At 45.1% G+C, this 22,481-nt stretch overlaps 1 protein-coding gene across 1 annotated transcript in view; it reads right to left on the bottom strand.

Moving 5' to 3' along the window:
- Positions 1 to 22,481, bottom strand: part of stxbp5l (syntaxin binding protein 5L) — a gene marked incomplete at its 5' end in the record, with an annotated part of 281,832 nt that overhangs the window by 195,400 nt on the left and 63,951 nt on the right. Inside the window, one exon of the mRNA XM_083777165.1 lies at positions 21,054 to 21,151. Within this exon, the coding sequence (XP_083633291.1) occupies positions 21,054 to 21,151 (98 nt within the window). The remainder of the gene's footprint in view (positions 1 to 21,053; positions 21,152 to 22,481) is intronic.

Below are 22,481 nucleotides of genomic sequence, written 5' to 3'. Positions count from 1 at the left end.
GATACAGAGAGAGAGAGAGAGAGATACAGAGAGAGAGAGAGAGAGAGAGAGAGATATTATTATGATACATCTAATTCAACAACGTATAACATTGTGTCCTTTTCCATTCAGGAGAAAAAAAAGGCTTTTACTAAGCAAAGGAGGAATGAAAATGGAAATGGAAATGGATCTGCCAGCCAGGGTGTGAGCCGGGCGTACACAGAGGAAGGGCAGGAGAGAGTGGGAGGAAGAGGAGAGAGCTGTGGAAGTGTCAGCACTGCTGATTTTGACAGCATTTTAACATTTTAATTTATTTCTGTCGTATAGTCTTTTGAATAGTTTTCATTTAGTTTCAGTCACATTTTAGTCAACTGCAATGTTTTAGTGTTCAGTCTAGTTTTAGTCGACTATATCATGAGATGAACTACACCTGTCAAAAAGTGTGCTCCAAACGTTTGTGCTTCCCAAACACAGACTGTTCCCAGTCCAGCTTTTCCTCGTGGAAAAGTGGCCATATTCTACTTAACACACATTTTCTGCCAGAAACTTTCAAATGGATATGAAACCAGAAGACAATATCTGACTCCAATCTTGGGAATTCATTCCTGGCTTAGTCGCAGTTTGTACTGCGCGTGTAGTTTAAACGCCAACGTGGTCAGTCTGCTAACCGCCTGAGAGCGATCTATATGGCTGTGTATTTAGAATACGACATCACAGCCATTCTAGCGCTATTAACAATATTGGGAAAGCCACACAATAGTGCCAGACAATGTTATTGGCTGCTAAAGGAGAGTCACAGAAAATGTGAAATCAAGAGTGACTTGTCCAACCGACAAAGTAACATTTAAATGCACTTGCCCGGAAAGATGTATTACTTGTCCCGGACAACCGAACAAGCCTTAATGTAAGGCCCATGCTTTGCGTCTCTGTTCTGTCCCTGTGTGTAAACGCAGGAATAAAACATAAACAATATATATAATATAACAATAATATAACACCGCTGGCTGCGGTATTACACAGACAGACAGACAGACAGGCACACGTGGCCAGTCATCGAAGAGCTTATAGGCACCGCTCAAAAGGTGAGATGCAACGGCACTTTGTCCTAAACGTTACCACCAGAGAGAGGAGAGGAGAGAGAGCAGAGATGGGCAGTATTTGAAATGCATGTTTTTGTATTTTGTAATTTGTATTTCGCTGGGATGGAAGAAATGAGATGTATTTTGTATTTAGATACATCTTTTGACCCAGTATTTGTATTTTGTATCAAAATACATTTTCAATGTATTTTGCCCATCAGAGATGGGCAGTATTTGAAATAAGTATTTGAAATACTTTTTCTGTATTTTGTAATTTGTATTTCGCTGGGATGGAAGATGTATTTTGTAGAGAGATAGAGAGAGGAGAGAGAGAGAGAGAGAGAGAGAGAGAGGGAGAAGAGAGAGAGAGAGAGAGAGAGAGAGGAGAGAGAGAGAGAGAGAGAGATGAGAGAGAGAGAGAGGAGAGAGAGAGAGAGAGAGGAGAGAGAGAGAGAGAGAGAGAGAAGAGAGAGAGAGAGAGAGAGAGAGGAGAGAGGAGAGAGAGGAGAGAGAGGAAGAGAGAGAGAGAGAGAGAGAGAGAGATAGAGATAGAGATAGAGAGAGAGAGAGGAGAGAGAGAGAGAGAGAGAGAGAGAGAGAGAGAGAGAGAGATAGAGATAGAGATAGAGATAGAGATAGAGATAGAGATAGAGATAGAGATAGAGATAGAGATAGAGAGAGAGAGAGAGAGATAGAGATAGAGATAGAGAGAGAGAGAGAGAGGCTGCACTGGGGAGCTTGTTGGCCTCCTCCTGCTCGATGAGATCATTACACAGAGCATGGGGAGGTGTGAGGAACTGAGCCGAGTAACCAACCAAAAGGCCATGCTATAATGGAACCCCCCCGCCCGCACGCACGCACACACGCACGCACGCACACTCAATCTGGCTACTCCTTAGTCTCCGTTTGTGGGTCAGCCAGTTAACAGCTGCCCACGCATGTTAGAGTGACAGAAGGATCGGGAAGTGAGGACGCTGGCGCCGACTGTTCGCCGCTTCACCTCCCAATGTATAAATGAATGAATGAATAAAGCGCTTTGAGCACTTGGAAAAGCACTATAAAAATGGAATTGATTATTAAAAATGTGCTGCCAAAATCAACAGTGATGCAGTGAACATTCACCCCAAAACAATATGATCTACAAGCTCATGTCACAATGCAATGTGTTGTGAGCTTGTAGATCGGCTATTTTCAGAAATGTATATAGGGTTTAAGTGACTAAAGGTAGTCCTATTGGGTTATTATGGGACATAACAGAACATGCGCAATACATGTACTCTGACAAGTTTAATTCCTGCTGCACATTGTTACCATGTTAAACCATTCTGAACAGGAACCCCTTTTGGTGTTTTAAGCATTATGTTATGCTTTAGCTATTGAAAAATAGCAGATCTGCAGGTCTGCTATTTTTGAAAATGTGTGAAAATGTGGCGCAAATCTTTGAATATATATTCTTTCTGTCGCTCAAATCTTTGCATCTCGGGGTGCCTGGAACAACATATTTTCAGATGGGGTCGGTGGCCAATTACATATATTGTTGGGGGTCCTTGACATGAAAATGTTTGAGAACGACCGACATAGAAACAGGTTTTTCAGAAAACTGTCATGATTTAGAAGACATTTGTAGAATCTTTTCTCAGGTCAAAATGGTCCATGCTCCACGTTTACAAAATACAGAGAATCTCACACACTCCAAAGCAAAAGCAATTCACCATAATGGGATCTCCTTTGGGAGATGCTCAAACTGACAAAACAGATGTTGTGTAAAGTTTCACGACGGAGTAGAATTGCTCGCATAAGACGACAATGATTAAGTGCAGTGTTTTGTGGTCCTCATGGCCACATAAAGCTGTCCATGAGTGATGGCTATAAAGTTATGCATGAAGTGCACTTCACTATGAAAGGTCCACTTGGACTCTGCATCCCTGTCTTCTACCTGTTTTAACCCATTCTGGGCGGGAACCCCTTTTGGTGTTTTAAGCATTATGTTATGCTTTAGCTATTGAAAAATAGCAGATATACAAGCGTGTAGGTCTGCTATTTTAGAAAAATCGTGAAAATGTGGCACAAATCCAACGTTTTTAACTCAAATCTTTGCTTCTGGGGGGGGGGGACAGTTGTTTTCAGGACTGCCTAAGAAAACAACTGACAGATTACAACTTAACAAGCCAGAGTTTTAACTAGAACTAAGATGAGAGAACAGTTTTGGCATCACTGCACTGGCTTCCGGTTGTTTTTAGGATTTATTTTAAAATTATTTTACTTGTTAGCTCTCAATGGTCTCGCACCTTCCTACCTACATGACTGCCTGCCTAAATATGTCCCAACCGGCCCCTAAGGTCTTCCACTGCTGGCCTGCTCGCTTTGCCTAAAAAAATGGCAACTAAAAAATACGGGGAAGCAGCTTTTTGCTTCTACGGGCCGTCGGCATGGAACAAGCTCCCACTGTACCTTCGTCAGGCAGCCTCTGTAGACATTTTTAAAGCTCAGCTCAAGACCCACTTCTACAACATTGCTTTTAATTGATCTTTTATTTTTATTTTTATTTTTATTTTATTCATGTCCTCACTGTATTGCATTACTGCTTGTTTTTTGTCGTTGCCTTGCTTTTCTTTTATTCTCCATTGTTCTGTAAAGCACTTTGAGCTGCATTTCATGTCATGAAAGGTGCTATACAAATAAAGTTTTATTATTATTATTATTATTACATTAGCACCTTAAGAAACGGTTTGACGATGTCCGGCGACGAGCCAAACAGAACCTGGCAGCATGTTTAATCATCTATTCTACTGTATATCCGCTTCATCAATCAGATGGGCTTTAACCCATTCTGAACGGGAACCCATTTTGGTGTTAGCATCATGATGTTGTGCTATTTTTGAAAAATCGAAGAACGACTGACATTTTTTTTAATCTGATCTCAGGTCAGAATGGGTTAATCAGACCAGTGTGTGTCCAGTGGAAACCTCGTATGAATCTGATCTCAGGTCAGAATGGGTTAATTAATGAAGGAACCAAGGATCCAGAGTAGGGTTGTGCCCATCGGATCGGGGGATCGGAAACAGGCTCCGATCCCAGATAGACTTTTCCAAAATCAAACAAAACCGAAAAAAGACCAAACCAAAATAAAATAATGTACTGGAGAGCACTGCTGACTTCCAAACGCGTCTGCTCACACCACCAAACCCCAAAACAGTGGCCTTGAGACTGTAAACAGGACCGTGCCAGATGACATTCGCAGTTCAAACAACAGTGTATATAAATAACCACAGCTGTAGGCCTATTATGAAATAAAAAATGAGCCTTACTCCATAGTGCTTTGGCACTTACTGTAGTTCAGAGATGAATTGTCATCATAATCCTCATTGTCAGACAATAAATCCATTCATAGCTCTTGAGTGTACAAAATGCAACCAAAATGTTACATTTTGTGTACGTTTTGTACACAAGTTAGTTTAACAATGAGGATATTTACTGTGGGGTGTGAGAGTCATCATCATCACGCAACTCCGTAGGGGTAAAATTAGAGTGCTGTGCAGTTATGAATGACCTAATAATTCTTCGTAGCTAGCTACAATATTTGCTGCTGCCATATCCCAGTCCATGTGCTGTACTCAGTGTTCTCACCTTTGGCACAGAAGTGCCATTGCTCTAGTAAACTACCAGCAGTCTGGAAATCCTATTAGATGTAATTAAATAGAAGTGTGCTAGTGTATAGTACCCCGTCATTCCCTATAGGATCTGTGAAGTCATATTGATGATGCGTGACTTTGCAACAACTTTGCGTGCAACTTGCCGAACGCTGATCGGAGTCAGACGGATTCCGTGCATGCGTGCATGCGTGCGTCTACTTATACACCCGCCTTCTAATGAGCGCGCAGAATCTGTCTTTGGAAGAGCCACCCATCGACTAACCTAATATACGGCAACCTTCCCCGTGTTTCTTCACTATAGTCCGATCCAGAAGAACACAGTTTGCCGGCCACTGCTACAGAGCTGACAATGAGGTTATATCTTCCCTTCTTCTCTGGAGTCCTGCCTCAAAGCAGACCACTGTCGTTCCCTGACGTTACCGCTATTGGGACACATGAGTCTCTACCCAGAGACAAGCAGCTTCGTCCATGGTGAACACAGAAGCAGCGCTTCGGCCCAATTGTGAGGAAGCTCGCTGTTGACTTCAACAGTATTTCTCTACACTGGGTGGGGGTTGGCAAAAGGGCTTTTCTGTGGGGAGTTTGCATGTCCTCCCCGTGTCCCCTAGTGTAGGTATACCCTCACACGGTGGTGTGGAGCGTGTTTGAAGTCGATGGGGCTAAGGCAGAGCTGCCCCAGTCCCAGATCAAATAGGGGTCCAGTTAAAGGTTGTATGACATTCATTTTCATTTATTTTTCTTTTTCTTTTTTCTTTTAGGTTTTATGACCTCAATTACACCCAAAAAACCTGAACTTTGAACATTCAGTGGATTGTCTGTGGTCTGACGTTTTCTTTGGGGTTTGGAAGCCTTTTGAGCTACAATGAAAACAGGCAACACAGTGAAAACAGTGACATCTGCTGGCAAATCCCATTGACATATATGGGATTTGCAGGGTCTTACATCACTTACTGCCGGCAAATCAGAGCACCTGTTTGAGCCAGAAAACCCCAGATCACAGAAAATCTACTGAATGTTAAAAGTTCATGTTTTTTGGGTGCAATTGAGATTAGAAAACCTAAACAAAATAAGAACAAATCCAAAACCTTTTTTTTTATGTCACAATCCCTTTAACTTGCTACTGAGCTCACTCCCTGCCTGTAGGCATGCATGCAGAACGTGTGGAAGTGGCGTGTGAACCGTGGTGTCCTTCTCATTGTCTCTATTGATTCTCCCTCTCTGTTGATATCACACTCGTTATCAATCACACTCACCCACGCTGAGAGGACTTCACTGCGTTTCTACATTGACTGCGTTGGAGGCGTGTATCGTGTCTCGCCGTTATCATATTATCTCGTCATTACGGGTGCAAATTGCTCTCAATGTCATAGCGCTGTGGAGCTTGGTATGCAGACTATATTTAAACCCATGGCCAAGCTCATATTGTATTGACTCAACACTTTGTCCACTTTAAAAGGAAAAGATGCTATCCCATGGTGCTCAACCTCAATAGATGCCATATAGCATTGAGCTTCAAAATTAAGGACATCATCAACGTTTTTTATTAAGATTATTCCAAAAAGTAACCCATAGGCTTACGATGTGTCGAAGGCACCGGGCTAACTGTAATGACGGATACCTAGAAAAATCGCAATTTTGAAAAACGTTATGCTTACATAGGCCCCTCCCACTTTACTATCTTGAAAAGTAATTTGAAAATGTCTATAACGTTTGAATAGTTTGGTCTTCTGCCCCTGCAAGGGAATTTATGTCTTTATAAATGATTTGTAAAACATAGATTGGTTAAGTAACCCTAACAGCAGCCAATTCACCACTACAAACGTTATCCAAAGCTCGGCCAATCACAGTGGAAGTTAGGTAGGTTACTCCAGAAAAATAATAATAAAGTGTGACAATAACTATAGTCTGGTTGCCCTTTGGGCTAAAATAATAAAATAATAATAAATATTTGCCACATCTGCGTGCGCGCGCGCGTGCGTGTGTGCGTGGGTGGGTGGGTGTGTGTGTGTACGGTTGTACGGCACGTAACTCGAGAACCAATTGCCCCACCGACTTCAAACAGGGAGTGCATTGACCGGTATTGAGTCGGCTGGACACACGGTTCTCCAGAAACACCACAGATAAAAAGGCTCTGCTCAGGCTCTGCCAGTGCGCCTAATCAGCCTAAATCCCCTCACCTGTGCAATGTCCAGCCTCTGCCTCAGCCAATTGATTGCCATGGCAACCCCACACCTGCCAATTGATTACTTAACCAACTCCACTTTTCACAGTCAGTTTGCACTCTTCAGACACAGGCAGATACAGAGATCTCCATATGGGACACAGACAGATAGTTAAAACGGGTGCTATGACAAGTTGACAACGGGTATTACTAGTTCCCAAGTTGCATCGTACTCAAGTAGGCCGGTGGGCCGACGGGCACGTACAGGTCTAGTATGACGTGAATTATCCATTAATTGTCAATGGCATTTAATGTCTGTGTTCAGACAGAATATACACTATAGCTGTTCATAGGAGGGGCGAAAATCAGTTTAATGTCTCCTTTTGACATACTGTAGTATAGGATGTGTCCGAGCAAACCGGCTGTCGTTATGTCGTTACGTAACTACGGTATGTTTCAAGGTTGGAATAAAGGTCAACAATATTGATTAGAGCGCCCCATTCAGTGATTTATTTTTATACTGTAGGTTCGCACAAAATGAGTATTAATTTGTGTAACACTGAGGGGTTTGTGTGTTGTGGACCCGTAATGGTCCATTTGGTTCCATTTGTAGACTTAAATTAACATGGAGGATGTACAAAATAATGACATCAAGATTGCAGGAGCCCTCTCCTTCTATCAGTTTTCTGGAAAAACCTGTTTCTATGTCAGTCGTTCTCAAGCATTTTCATGTCAGGGTCCCCCAGAATTAACCTGTTTCTATGTCAGTCGTTCTCAAGCATTTTCATGTCAAGGTCCCCCAGAATTAACCTGTTTCTATGTCAGTCGTTCTCAACCATTTTCATGTCAAGGTCCCCCAGAATTAACCTGTTTCTATGTCAGTCGTTCTCAACCATTTTCATGTCAAGGTCCCCCAGAATTAACCTGTTTCTATGTCAGTCGTTCTCAACCATTTTCATGTCAGGGTCCCCCAGAATTATATGTAATTGGCCGCTGACCCCCATCTGGAAATATGTAGTTCCAGTGACCTCCCAGAAGCAAAGATTTGAGTTAAAAAACGTTCGCTATGAAATAATTTATTCAAAGATTAGCAACACACTTTCAGGATTAAAAAAATATATATAGCAGATCTACAAGCTCATAGCGCGGCACTGGGTGCCGCACTATGAGCTTGTAGATCTGCTATTTTTCAATAGCTAAAGTAGAACATAATGCTTAAAACACCAAAAGGGGTTCCCGTCCAGAATGGGCTGTCTGTTGTTGGTATTACATTCTACTGTTACTCTGCACCATTCCTTCACACTCTGCTCCCAATCCTGTCCATCGCAATAACCTTTAATTCACATCTCAAATGGCATCCTGGATCTGAGCCGACACGCCATTTAAAGGAGCTTACGAGTGCAGGTGTAGCAGCTATATATATATACGATACATGCAGCACACTATGCAGCTTGCCCTATTAACCCATTTATGCCTGAAAAAGAATGTCTCCTAAATCCTGACAGTTTTCTGAAATACCTAGGCCTACTGTATATCACTCAATATTTCATGTCAAGGACCCCAAAAATGATCTGTAATTGGCCACCGACCCCCATCTGAATATATGTTGTTCCAGGGACCCCCACAGAAGCAAAGATTTGAGTTAAAAACGTTGGTTCTGAAAAAATATATTCCAACTTTGAGGCACATTTTCACAACATTTCAAAAATAGCAGACCTACAAGCTCGTAGCGCGCCACTCGGTGGCGCGCTATGAGCTTGTAGATCTGCTATTTTTCAATAGCTAAAGTATAACATGATGCTTAGTTAAAACACCAAAAGGGGTACCCGCACAGAATGGGTTAAAGCATCCATCTTTGACTTTTTAAGCCATAAACCGCTGCTATCACAGTTATCCTTCCAATCCGATGAAGTGAGGTCGAGGAGGGTGCGTGCGCTTGCGTGTGTGCGTGCGTGCGTGCGTGCGCCAGGCCTGGACTTCCCACGTAACGTACCAGACACATGCCCTGTGCTGTGGCCGACCCTATGGTGGGCCGGTCTGGGCCAAAATTTGTGAAATGAGTTGTTGTTTGTTGTTGTCTGTGTTGGTTGTGTATCTATCATTTATGTTGTTCTGTAAAAGTGGTGCTATTAAGGTGCTTAGGTATTTCAATGACGTGTATGTGCCTCGACCTGGTTATAGTATAGGCTATATCTGCGCATTGGTAGTGGTGAGCCAGTCTGGGCTAAAATTCCACGAAAATGTCCAGGCAGAATATTTGTCATGCAGTCCAGTCATGGCGTGTGTGCGTGCGTGCGTGCGTGCGTGCGTGCGTGCGTGCGTGCGTGCGTGCGTGCGTGCGTGCGTGCGTGCGTGTGTCCTGGCCAAGTGGCTCATAAGCCTCATTATTATGAGCACTTTGCAATATTGGCAGTCGCACAGAGTATTTCTATAATGTTGGGACATAACGGTAGGGGAAGATGGGTGACCTTGTAGATAATTCCTGCCACAAACACACGTATATGGATCCATGCTGCAATAACACACACACACACACACACACGCATGGCATGCCTCATTTTTTAGGAGACGGCGAGTTTGGGAACCAGCGTTGCTTTTTGGCCCGCCCCGCTCAGCTCCGCCTGCAGATTTATGACTGCTGTGAGATTGATGATGTTCAAAACTTCAGCACAGAAATATAGTGGTGCTGAATAATGCATCCCAGCAGGTCTAACTCTCACTCTGCACGGTGACCCTCACATCGCATACACATCATTCTGGGTTGCTTTTTTTTTTTTTTTTTATCCCACGATTTTGTAACCCATTTTTCACCCCTGTCACCCCCTCAATCATCTAATGTGATCCTGGGCTCTACACACCCTCCGCCAACCTGGGGAGAGCAACGGACTTAACTCATGCTTCCTTCATGCCCGAGTGTCCAAGTTGCTCCTTTACACCTGGGTTTCCGATTCCCAGGCTATACTTTTGGGTTGACAGATTTGAATTCCAAGGATGTGGACCTTGGGCCCGCCCCAGGAGTCAGAGAGGATGTGGACCTTGGGCCTGCCCCGGGAGTCAGAGAGGATGTGGACCTTGGGCCCCCCGCCCCAGGAGTCAGAGGGGATGTGGACCTTGGGCCTGCCCCAGGAGTCAGAGGGGATGTGGACCTTGGGCCCGCCCCAGGAGTCAGAGAGGATGTGGACCTTGGGCCCGCCCCAGGAGTCAGAGAGGATGTGGACCTTGGGCCCGCCCCAGGAGTCAGAGAGGATGTGGGCCTTGGGCCCGCCCCAGGAGTCAGAGAGGATGTGGACCTTGGGCCCGCCCCAGGAGTCAGAGAGGATGTGGACCTTGGGCCCGCCCCAGGAGTCAGAGGGGATGTGGACCTTGGGCCCGCCCCAGGAGTCAGAGAGGATGTGGACCTTGGGCCCGCCCCAGGAGTCAGAGAGGATGTGGACCTTGGGCCGGCCCCAGGAGTCAGAGAGGATGTGGACCTTGGGCCGGCCCCAGGAGTCAGAGAGGATGTGGACCTTGGGCCTGCCCCAGGAGTCAGAGAGGATGTGGACCTTGGGCCCGCCCCAGGAGTCAGAGGGGATGTGGACCTTGGGCCCGCCCCAGGAGTCAGAGAGGATGTGGACCTTGGGCCCGCCCCAGGAGTCAGAGAGGATGTGGACCTTGGGCCGGCCCCAGGAGTCAGAGAGGATGTGGACCTTGGGCCCGCCCCAGGAGTCAGAGGGGATGTGGACCTTGGGCCTGCCCCAGGAGTCAGAGAGGATGTGGACCTTGGGCCCGCCCCAGGAGTCAGAGAGGATGTGGACCTTGGGCCCGCCCCAGGAGTCAGAGAGGATGTGGACCTTGGGCCCGCCCCAGGAGTCAGAGAGGATGTGGACCTTGGGCCCGCCCCAGGAGTCAGAGAGGATGTGGACCTTGGGCCCGCCCCAGGAGTCAGAGAGGATGTGGACCTTGGGCCCGCCCCAGGAGTCAGAGAGGATGTGGACCTTGGGCCTGCCCCAGGAGTCAGAGAGGATGTGGACCTTGGGCCCGCCCCAGGAGTCAGAGGATGTGGACCTTGGGCCCGCCCCAGGAGTCAGAGAGGATGTGGACCTTGGGCCTGCCCCAGGAGTCAGAGAGGATGTGGACCTTGGGCCCGCCCCAGGAGTCAGAGGATGTGGACCTTGGGCCCGCCCCAGGAGTCAGAGAGGATGTGGACCTTGGGCCCGCCCCAGGGTCCTGCCCCTGCCCCCTTTATGTCTGTGTGTGGTTTCGAAAATACTGAACCAATGGAAAGTAGTAAAAAGTACTTTGGACCAAATAATCTTAACTCAAACTGTCTGCTAAAGCAACCAACTCCACCACCTCTCTCCCTCTGCTAAAGCAACCAACTCCACCACCTCTCTCCCTCGCATGGAAGTCATTGACAATATATAAAGTTACAACACCAACTTTGTTGAGGCTGTATATTGCTTTGTTTTAAAAACATATGGTTTTCTTAATTTCCTGTAAAAAAAATATATTTCTAATTTCCTGAAAACAATTGCATTATATATTCCCGACAGCAGAGATATATATGGAACAATCTTAACCCATTCTGAACGGGCACCCATTTTGGTGTTGGCATCATGTTATGCTTTAGCTATTGAAAAATAGCAGATCTACAAGCTCATAGCGCGCCACCGAGTGGCGCGCTACGAGCTTGTAGGTCTGCTATTTTTGAAAAATCGAAGAGCGACTGACATTTTTAGAATCTGATCTCAGGTCAGAATGGGTTAATAATGAAACTGTCAGGATGTAATAGACATTTTTAGAATCTGATCTCAGGTCAGAATGGGTTAAACACACCCGATAACAACACAGTATTACGGCTGGTCCTCAGGCTCTACTCACTGTACTTACTGTACAAACTGCATTAACGAATGAACTGAATATAACAAGCGACCTCCTCCTCACCATGCAGTGCACTTTGCCAGATAGATTACATCACATTGGAAATTTATATATGCTGACGGAAATAATTCAACATAGTAAAAAGGCTGGAGGATAAAATAACAACGTTAGTCTAATAGTTTTATAATTCAGACTAACAGTTAATGGGACTGGGACATTTGAAGCAGTGCTGTTTTTGACAGCAAATTTTTATTTTAGTTTTAGTCATATATAGTCTCTTTTAGTCACCTGGAATGTCTTAGTGTTAGTCGACTAAATATCATAGGATTTTAGTCGACTAAATATCATAGGATTTTAGTCGACTAAATCTACAGGTGATTTAGTCGACTAAAATGTGTTTTGGCAGGACAGAATGGTGCAGAATTGCCCACCATTGGGCCGTCCAGGCCCTCATGGCCCACAGGTTCAGAATTGCTGAACTTTAAGGTATATATATGCCGTGAATAATCGCGGTTCAACAGGATGTAATTATGTCACACGTGTGTCGATTTCAAGCCTTTCAAACAGAGTGCTTTGACCTTTCAAAAGGCATGATGTTCGGCTCATATACCTTGTAGCACTGCCACATAATATTCATTAAGGATTTATTTTAAAGTGTCATTAAAAAAAAGAGCATGGCTTAAAATATTCATTGAACACTATATCCATCCTTATGTGTATAATGTCCTATTTTCTTTGAGAGGTATCTGTTTTGTGTTTGTTTATGTTTTGGAGGGTCAATGTCGGGAGGAGAGGCCCAGGCCGTGGCGTAACGGTCTGGGCACCGGACTGGTAATCCAGTCGCAGTGTGCCGCGGGTTCGACTCCCGAGCCCGACACGGCCTTTACTGCATGTCATCCCCCCATCTCTCTCCCGTTTCCTGTCAGCCTACTGTCTGTCCCTTCAAAAATCAATAAAAGGCGTAAGCCGCAAAAAAATATCTTAAAAAAAAAAAAAAAAAAAAATGTCGGGAGGAGTTTGGCTGATTGACAGGCCGTGACGCTTCCGTGATTTAAACACACGGAAGTCGCCGGCTCTAGAGACTTGTGGAGACAGAGACACAAACGAGCAGGGAGACCTGATGGTGTTTGCAGTGTAAACTGTCTGTATGCTATACGGTGGAATATAGCCAAGGAAACCAACTCACCGCTGTCAGGAGTAACCCGGCCCTGTTGAACCGTCATCTGCTCCGGTGAGAGTTCTGTTTGTCTGACTGTTTGTGCCCAGCGAGGAATGCTGCTTGTCCGTTTGGAGGACCGTGGATTTACCGTTGGATTGTTTACGTTCGGGGATCACTACGTTTGGATTACTTCATTATTTGGGGTTGGAGCGTCAGGGAGACGCGTGGATGTTTCATGGAACGATACGAACAACAACAATAGAGCGAGCGTGCGTGAGAGGCCCGGTGCGTGCGGTTCGGACATAATTATACGGACAATATTTAACCTGTCATGAATTCTATGTAACTGATTGTCAATGAGTTTATTTTGCATATAGATAAACTATTTATCTCAGACGTATTTCTGTGTGGTTTACAACTTTACATTGCATGCTACATGGTTGAAGCTTATCAATTTTATCTATAAAGGAGGATCATTACTACCTCGTGATTTTAGTAACTGTGACAGAAATATCTGACCGTAACAACCTCACGCATGGAAAGTTCTCCCTTTTCAACGCACCTTTGTCTATGTCTGTAGCTCATGCATATCTTTCCCATCTCACTTTCTGCCTCCCTTTATCATTCTCTATCATTCATTCATTCTCTCTGTCTGTCTCATTTTGGCTGAGCTGTGTGTGCGTGTGCATGTTCCGCATGTGCGTGCGTGTGCGTGTGTGTGTGTGTGTGCGTGTCCATGGACTGATGAGAAGTGACTGTATCACACTCGGTGTGATTCTATTACCTTGCCTCGTATTGAAAAGGGATTCATTTTCACTGCACAAGGTCACGCACGCACAAACGCACGCGCACACACCCAATGGCAAAAGCAGAAATGGAAATACAAACACTAAAACACTATTTTCACGCTAAAGATATTGAGGTAAAAATGTCTGGAGCACAGAAAGCATTGTCCAAAGAGCAATGCCAATCTATCAAAGCACCTTAAAAACAAATACACGAGGCTACGAAACTATAGTTCTACCACAGTGATTCAGATGGACCAACACCGGTCTACACTGGTCTAAACAGACAGAAATATAGATTTTAAATCGCCACAGCATGTCACCCAGAAATAGATTTGAACCCATTTAGACCTGAGGACGATTCTACAAATACCTTCTAAATCCTGACAGTTTTCAGTGGTGCTCAACCTTTTTCATGTCAAGGAACCACAGAATTATATGTGTTTGGGTGTGGATTCCCATCTTGAAAATATGAAGCAAAGATTTGAGTTAAAAACATTCGCTCTGAAAGAATAATATTCTTTCAGAGCAAATGTTTTTAACTCAAATCTTGTAGTAATGTGGTGCAAATCTTTGAATATATATTATATATTCAAAGATTTGCACTACATTTTCACGATTCTTCAAGAAAAGCAGACCTACTTGCTTGGGCTTGTAGATCTGCTATTTTTCAATAGCTAAAGTATAACAATGCTTAAAACACCAAAAGGGGTTCCCGCCCAAAATGTGTTTTAAAGCATCTTAAAAAATCCATGAGGCTACGAAACTATAGTTCTATACCACAGTGATTCAGATGGACCGACACCACCTAAACAGACAGAGATAGATTTTAAATGGCCACAGCATGTCACCCAGAGTCAACTCAACACATTGATTTTAAATGGCCACAGCATGTCACCCAGAGTCAACTCAACACATTGATTTTAAATGGCCACAGCATGTCACCCAGAGTCAACTCAACACATTGGTTTTAAATGGCCACAGCATGTCACCCAGAGTCAACTCAACACATTGATTTTAAATGGCCACAGCATGTCACCCAGAGTCAACTCAACACATTGATTTTAAATGGCCACAGCATGTCACCCAGAGTCAACTCAACACATTGATTTTAAATGGCCACAGCATGTCACCCAGAGTCAACTCAACACATTGATTTTAAATGGCCACAGCATGTCACCCAGAGTCAACTCAACACATTGGTTGCCAGGTGTGTTGTTTATAGGAGATGCTTCCCATCTCAAGGGTGCGACCTGCTGCTATCAGAGGACTGCATGGTCAGCACAATGCCACTGAAAGCAAGGTGCTCTGCGTGGCTAAAGTGGAAAGCATCATCAGGGACATTCACCACCCCAGCCACAGCCTGTTCAAGCCGCTGCCGCACCCAAAACCAACTAAAACCAAGACGAAAGATGTTCGTCGACTACCATTTTTCACTTTAGAAAACTAAATGGAAACTAAGCAATGATGACCAAAACAGAGACTAAATATATTGACAATTTCGTCAACAAATAAAAACTAGACTAAATTGTTAGGGAGGGACTAGTGGACAAGAGATCCAGCATGAGTCATGTTACACTTGGTTGCATGCTGAAAATAGATCTACAAGCTTGTAGATCAGCTATTTTCAAAAAGATTTTGTACTTGTGAAATGGGACATTCTGCAATACGAGTACATGTACTTTTAGTACTTTAAGTACATTTTGATGCCGATACTTTTGTACTGTATACTCAAGCATGATCAATTCCATACTTTTACTTGTAACGAAGTACTTCTACATTGCAGTATTGGTTCTTTTTAAAGTAAAACAATCTATCCGTCACTGTAAGTAAAGGAGCTCCTGTCTGTGCTTTATGCTTTTAATTTTTGTATGGTTTTTTTGTGGCTTCCGCCTTTATGTTATTTAATTGTTTTATAGAGGAACAGACAGTATAGGCTGACAGGAAATGGGGAGAGAGATGGGGGGGCAGGGGGGTGACATGCAGTGAGGGCCGTCGGGATCGGGAGTCGAACCCACAGCACACTGTCTGTGGGTTACCCACAGGGTTACCCACATTACCCACAGCACACTGTCTGTGGGTTACCCACAGGGTTACCCACATTACCCACAGCACACTGTCTGCCAGACTGGATTACCAACCCACAGCACACTGTCTGCCAGACTGGACCCACAGCACACTGTCTGCCAGACTGGACCCACAGCACACTGTCTGCCAGACTGGACCCACAGCACACTGTCTGCCAGACTGGACCCACAGCACACTGTCTGCCAGACTGGATTACCAACCAAGGTGTTACCGCTGAGCCACGGCCCGAGGCCTGCTCTATGCTCTGTGAACAGACCAGGACTCAGAGAAGCCCAACACACACCGTCTGTGAAGCCCAACACACACCGTCTGTGAAGCGGGCGCGCAGCGACGCGGCACAGTAACAGAGCTCCTGTGTGTTGCTCTGTGAACAGACCATAGGACTCAGTAACAGAGCTCCTGTGTGTTGCTCTGTGCTCTGTGAACAGACCATAGGACTCAGTAACAGAGCTCCTGTGTGTTGCTCTGTGCTCTGTGAACAGACAGGACTCAGTAACAGAGCTCCTGTGTGTTGCTCTGTGCTCTGTGAACAGACCATAGGACTCAGTAACAGAGCTCCTGTGTGTTGCTCTGTGCTCTGTGAACAGACAGGACTCAGTAACAGAGCTCCTGTGTGTTGCTCTGTGCTCTGTGAACAGACAGGACTCAGTAACAGAGCTCCTGTGTGTTGCTCTATGCTCTGTGAACAGACCATAGGACTCAGTAACAGAGCTCCTGTGTGTTGCTCTGTGAACAGACAGGACTCAGTAACAGAGCTCCTGTGTGTTGCTCTATGCTCTGTGAACAGACCATAGGACTCAGTAACAGAGCTCCTGTGTGTTGCTCTGTGCTCTGTGAACAGACAGGACTCAGTAACAGAGCTCCTGTGTGTTGCTCTGTGCTCTGTGAACAGACAGGACTCAGTAACAGAGCTCCTGTGTGTTGCTCTGTGCTCTGTGAACAGACAGGACTCAGTAACAGAGCTCCTGTGTGTTGCTCTGTGCTCTGTGAACAGACAGGACTCAGTAACAGAGCTCCTGTGTGTTGCTCTGTGCTCTGTGAACAGACAGGACTCAGTAACAGAGCTCCTGTGTGTTGCTCTATGCTCTGTGAACAGACCATAGGACTCAGTAACAGAGCTCCTGTGTGTTGCTCTGTGCTCTGTGAACAGACAGGACTCAGTAACAGAGCTCCTGTGTGTTGCTCTGTGCTCTGTGAACAGACCATAGGACTCAGTAACAGAGCTCCTGTGTGTTGCTCTGTGCTCTGTGAACAGACAGGACTCAGTAACAGAGCTCCTGTGTGTTGCTCTGTGCTCTGTGAACAGACAGGACTCAGTAACAGAGCTCCTGTGTGTTGCTCTGTGCTCTGTGAACAGACAGGACTCAGTAACAGAGCTCCTGTGTGTTGCTCTGTGCTCTGTGAACAGACAGGACTCAGTAACAGAGCTCCTGTGTGTTGCTCTGTGCTCTGTGAACAGACAGGACTCAGTAACAGAGCTCCTGTGTGTTGCTCTGTGCTCTGTGAACAGACCAGGACTCAGTAACAGAGCTCCTGTGTGTTGCTCTGTGCTCTGTGAACAGACAGGACTCAGTAACAGAGCTCCTGTGTGTTGCTCTGTGAACAGACCATAGGACTCAGTAACAGAGCTCCTGTGTGTTGCTCTGTGCTCTGTGAACAGACAGGACTCAGTAACAGAGCTCCTGTGTGTTGCTCTGTGCTCTGTGCTCTGTGCTCTGTGAACAGACAGGACCCCCCCCCCCCCCCCCCCCCCCCCCCCCCACTGCAGAGAGCCTGCGTGCCAGCCTGCGTGTGCTGCGCCACCACCCACAATGACATCATCACTATGCACCATTCGCCAGAGCAGCGAGCGGGAGGCCGGCCCTGTGCTGACAGCCTGTCTGGCCTGTCCACCACGGAGACGTGTTTATTATTCCACTAACCACAACACACACTATTCTGTGTGTGTGTGTGTGTGTGTGTGTGTGTGTGTGAGTGTGTGCGTGCGTGCGTGCATGCTACTGTGTGGGTGTGTGTGACTGTGTGTGACTGTGTCTTGTGGTTTGTGGAATAATATGTGACACACGTGCGTGCACACGTTTGTTCATGACGTTTGTTATGATACTTAGGCTACACCGGGGATTTGCAGTAGGCTACATTCAATATTTGAGCTTTTCTTCTAACAACAATGGCTGCTTGGTTGCAAACTTACATGAGGGCTTTTCAGTCATGGGTTGATCCAATTATATAAAAGACGGACGCGCTAATTCAATTAATTCATGTAATCATCAGCAGCATTCAACGGTAATAAAGTTACAAAGACTTAACCCCATTCTGTACGGGAACCCCTTTTGGCGTTTTAACATTATGTCACACTTTAGCTATTGAAAAATAGCCGATCTACAAGCTCATAGCGCGGCACCGAGTGCTGCGCTACGAGCTCATAGATCTGCTATTGAAAAATTCAGAAATGTTCAAACTTCAAAACAAGCTCACAACGTGACTATTTACACAATGCAAGTGATTCATTCATAATGTATTTTTTGTACGTTTTGGGTGTGACACCTCATGTCCTAATGGGTGTCCAACCAAAGAAAATGGGGGTTTGCACTCCAGTATCTAACCCATTCTGACCTGAGATCAGATTCATACGAGGTTTCCGCCGGACACACACTGGTCTGATAAACCCATTCTGACCTGAGATCAGATTCTAAAAATGTCAGTCGCTCTTCGATTTTTCAAAAATAGCAGACCTACAAGCTCGTATCGCGCCACTCGGTGGCGCGATATGAGCTTGTAGATCTGCTATTTTTCAATAGCTAAAGCATAACATGATGCCAACACCAAAATGGGTGCCCGTTCAGAATGGGCTAAACAACATGAGCATCTTTGAACAAGTAAACACTATTATCGCACCCACCATACAGTATAATATCTATAATATTATGCCATTACTAGCATCTCTGCAGGGCTCTGGAATCCTACCAACTTCACACTCCAATTCAGGGACCAAAGTCATGACTGTACATACTAATGCAGATGGAATGAATACAGGGCGGCGGTAACAGGCAGCACTAATACCATATGCAGGAGTAGAGATAGAGCAGGAGTGTTAACCAAACCAATAACCTCTTAACCCATTCTGACCTGAGATCAGATTCATACGAGGTTTCCACTGGACACACACTGGTCTGATCAACCCATTCTGACCTGAGATCAGATTGTAGAAATGTCAGTCGTTCTTCGATTTTTCAAAAATAGCAGACCTACAAGCTCGTATCGCGCCACTCGGTGGCGCGATATGAGCTTGTAGATCTGCTATTTTTCAATAGCTAAAGCATAACAAGATGCTGACACCAAAATGGGTGCCCGTTCAGAATGGGTTAAAGGTTTTATGACATTCATTTTCTTTTTTTTTTCTTTTAGGTTTTATGACCTCAATTACACCCAAAAAACCTGAACTTTGAACATTCAGTGGATTTTCTGTGGTCTGAAGTTTTCTTTGGGGTTTGGAAGCCTTTTGAGCTACAATGAAAACAGGCAAAACAGTGAAAACAGTGACATGATCTGCTGGCAAATCCCATTGACATATATGGGATTTGCAGGATCTTACATCACAAACTGCCGGCAAATCAGAGCACCTGTTTGAGCCAGAAAACCCCAGATCACAGAAAATCTACTGAATGTTAAAAATTCATGTTTTTTGGGTGCAATTGAGATTTGAAAACCTAAAAAAAAATAAGAACAATTCCAAAACCTTTTTTTTAATGTCACAATCCCTTTAACCCATTCTGACCGGGCACCCATTTTGGTGTTAGCATCATGTTATGCTTTAACTATTGAAAAATAGCAGATCTACAAGCTCATATCGCGCCACCGAGTGGCGCGATACGAGCTTGTAGGTCTGCTATTTTTGAAAAAAAACGAAGAACGACTGACATTTTTAGAATCTGATCTCAGGTCAGAATGGGTTAAACCCTCTACATTCTTAGTCAAACGCTACAGATTCCACTGCGTGGGAAACCGCACTGAGCACTGAGCTGCTACAGTATACATGAGGCGGCATATACAAACGTCAGCAGCATACATACACACAGAACGAGACGCGATGGAAGAGGAGTTGCGTGCCTGATCCTGATGTTGTGCGAGATTCAGAGGCCACGGCAGCGAGCATGCAGCGCTGAGATGGAGAGCACCAACACATGCAGTAGATATACTGTATATATGGAGGTCAGGAGCACCAACACATGCAGTAGATATACTGTATATATGGAGGTCAGGAGAGACGACAACAAAGACAGGTCCTGGTATAGAAGATGACAGGCAGCAATTTAACCCATTTTGAGCAGAAACCCCTTTTTGGTGTTTTAACCCATTCTGACCTGAGATCAGATTCATACGAGGTTTCCACTGGACACACACTGGTCTGATTAACCCATTCTGACCTGAGATCAGATTCTAAAAATGTCAGTCGTTCTTCGATTTTTCAAAAATAGCAGACCTACAAGCTTGTATCGCGCCACTCGGTGGCGCGATATGAGCTTGTAGATCTGCTATTTTTAAATAGCTAAAGCACGACATGATGCCAACACCAAAATGGGTTCCCGTTCAGAATGGGTTAAACATTATGTTATAATTTAGCAATTGAAAAATACGAGCTTGTAGGTCTGCTATTTTTTTTTTTATCGTGAAAATATTTATTTCAGAAAACTGGAGGATTTAGATGTTTTTTTTTTTATTTCGAGGTCAGGCCTGAATGGGTTCAATCCCAGGAGAGAGAGAGAGAGAGAGAGAGAGAGAGAAGAGAAGAGAGAATATCAGATTAAAGTAAAGGGGAGATTGAAGGAGGGAGAGAAAGGCAGATTGAATGAAGAAAAGCGCACTGGCTCAAGACGGAAGCGGGAAAGACTGTGAAACAGCGCACGTGCGTGTGTGTGTGCGCGTGTGTGTGTGCGTGCGTGGCATGTCAGTGCCAAGACACCAGAGCGGTCATCAGATAGATATAAGAGATAAGCCTCTGATTACACGCAGAGACACTGCAGACAGACAGACAGACAGACAGACAGACAGACAGACAGACAGACAGACCAGTAATAGTATAGCTATGTTGATGACGGTGTGTAATCTCCTACCTCAAACCTTCTTCCTCCCTTTGTCACCGTGCCCAGGTGACCCCTGGGAAACGCAGTCTTCAGCCTACACACCGAGGCTAGGACAGGACATGTGGGCAGGGGGACAGGTATGGAGGGGGGGGGGCATGCATGGGGGGGAGGGGGGGAGGGGCAGAGCAAACGGCGGAGGAAAGGATACATCCGTATGCCTCCCGAGCGGGATCCGATGGCCAGGATCTTCTGCACGGGGTCGAAGGCCAGACACGTGGGCTGGTAGGGGAAGCCATGACGCACCGTCTGCACACAACGCACACAGGGACAGAGAGAGAGAGAGCAAGAGATGGCGTTTGAGCTATTTTCCTTTTCTATAATGTAAAAGTATAGCACAGCTTGTGTTTACACATTTCTATCAGGATCAGTCTCCCATATCTTTTCCATTCCATTATCCCCAATAAGATGACCCCAATACGGGACATGGGTCAATATTCAGAATATACCGGAGGCCAGAACAGTCACAGCCTGCCACTGGTGGCCTCCATGCAGATCCACTGAGAGAGACAGACAGACAGACAGACTCAATGGTTCCATATACATTCAGGCCATAAGACTGCGTGCAGTTCTCACAAAATTGGAGCAATCATGCCCTGCATCGTCTCCCCTTTATATTCACTCATCATGTATTCTTATCTTTTATTCCATTCTAAGATATTCTATCTGTTTCCGAGAGATCGGGAGATATTAATAACCTAGGATACAGCGGGCGAGAGGAAGATGTAACCTAGCTGGTCGAGCCACCAGGGTGCCGCCCCTCGAGTTGTTCTTAAACAAAGGAATCTTTGTACTCTGTAGTCAGCCTGTTATTTATTTATGTCAGTGTTCAAACAGCAGCGTTCCACATCAGAGCATGAACGCGGATGCAAGCAGAGAACACTCTCATCCCAGACAGAATCGAACAGAGAACATACATCATCCATACATGGATCAGGATCAGGGCTATAATTATTTTTAATAAGACTACTGTATGTTCTTAGTGGAATCTTCAGTTTTCCTGGCCAGCACAGTATAGGGAAGAAATGTTCCGTTCCGTCAACTATACTGGCGGTCACTTCACTGTCAGCGAAGACCGTCCAGGAAAGAGACCATGTTTCAAAGGTCCAACGCGATAACAAATGTGCTTTAGTTGGCATTAGCAGGGCTTGATATGGAATTATAATAGATAGAAAGGCTGTAAAAATAAAAAATAGGACACAAAAGAAAACAGAAGGTTCCAACAGGTAAAAACAATGCATCAAAGGAGCACTCTGGTACTCTGTTAAAGCAGTTTTAATGAAGTATAACTTCAAATCGGAACAGCGTATTCTCTCTCTCTCTCTCCCTCTCTCTCTCTCTCTCTCTTATCACATGGAGAGTACAAGAGGGATTTCAGCATGAGGACAAGTGGACAGCTCCGGTGAATGAACACAGGTCAGTGCTGGGTTTCAGCACCATCAGCAGACGACAGCTCCAGTGAATACGAGTCAGTGCTGGGTTTCAGCACCATCAGCATTGGACAGCTCCATGCAGGGAATAGAAGACAAGCCATTGAAGCTAAGGTAAAAGGTTCAGCACCTTCAGTAGGGGGACAGTT

The sequence above is a fragment of the Protomyctophum parallelum genome (assembly GCF_964188405.1).
Source record: "Protomyctophum parallelum genome assembly, chromosome: 11".
In the NCBI taxonomy this organism is placed as follows: Eukaryota; Metazoa; Chordata; class Actinopteri; order Myctophiformes; family Myctophidae; genus Protomyctophum; species Protomyctophum parallelum.
This window is presented reverse-complemented; position numbering and strand designations above follow the sequence as displayed.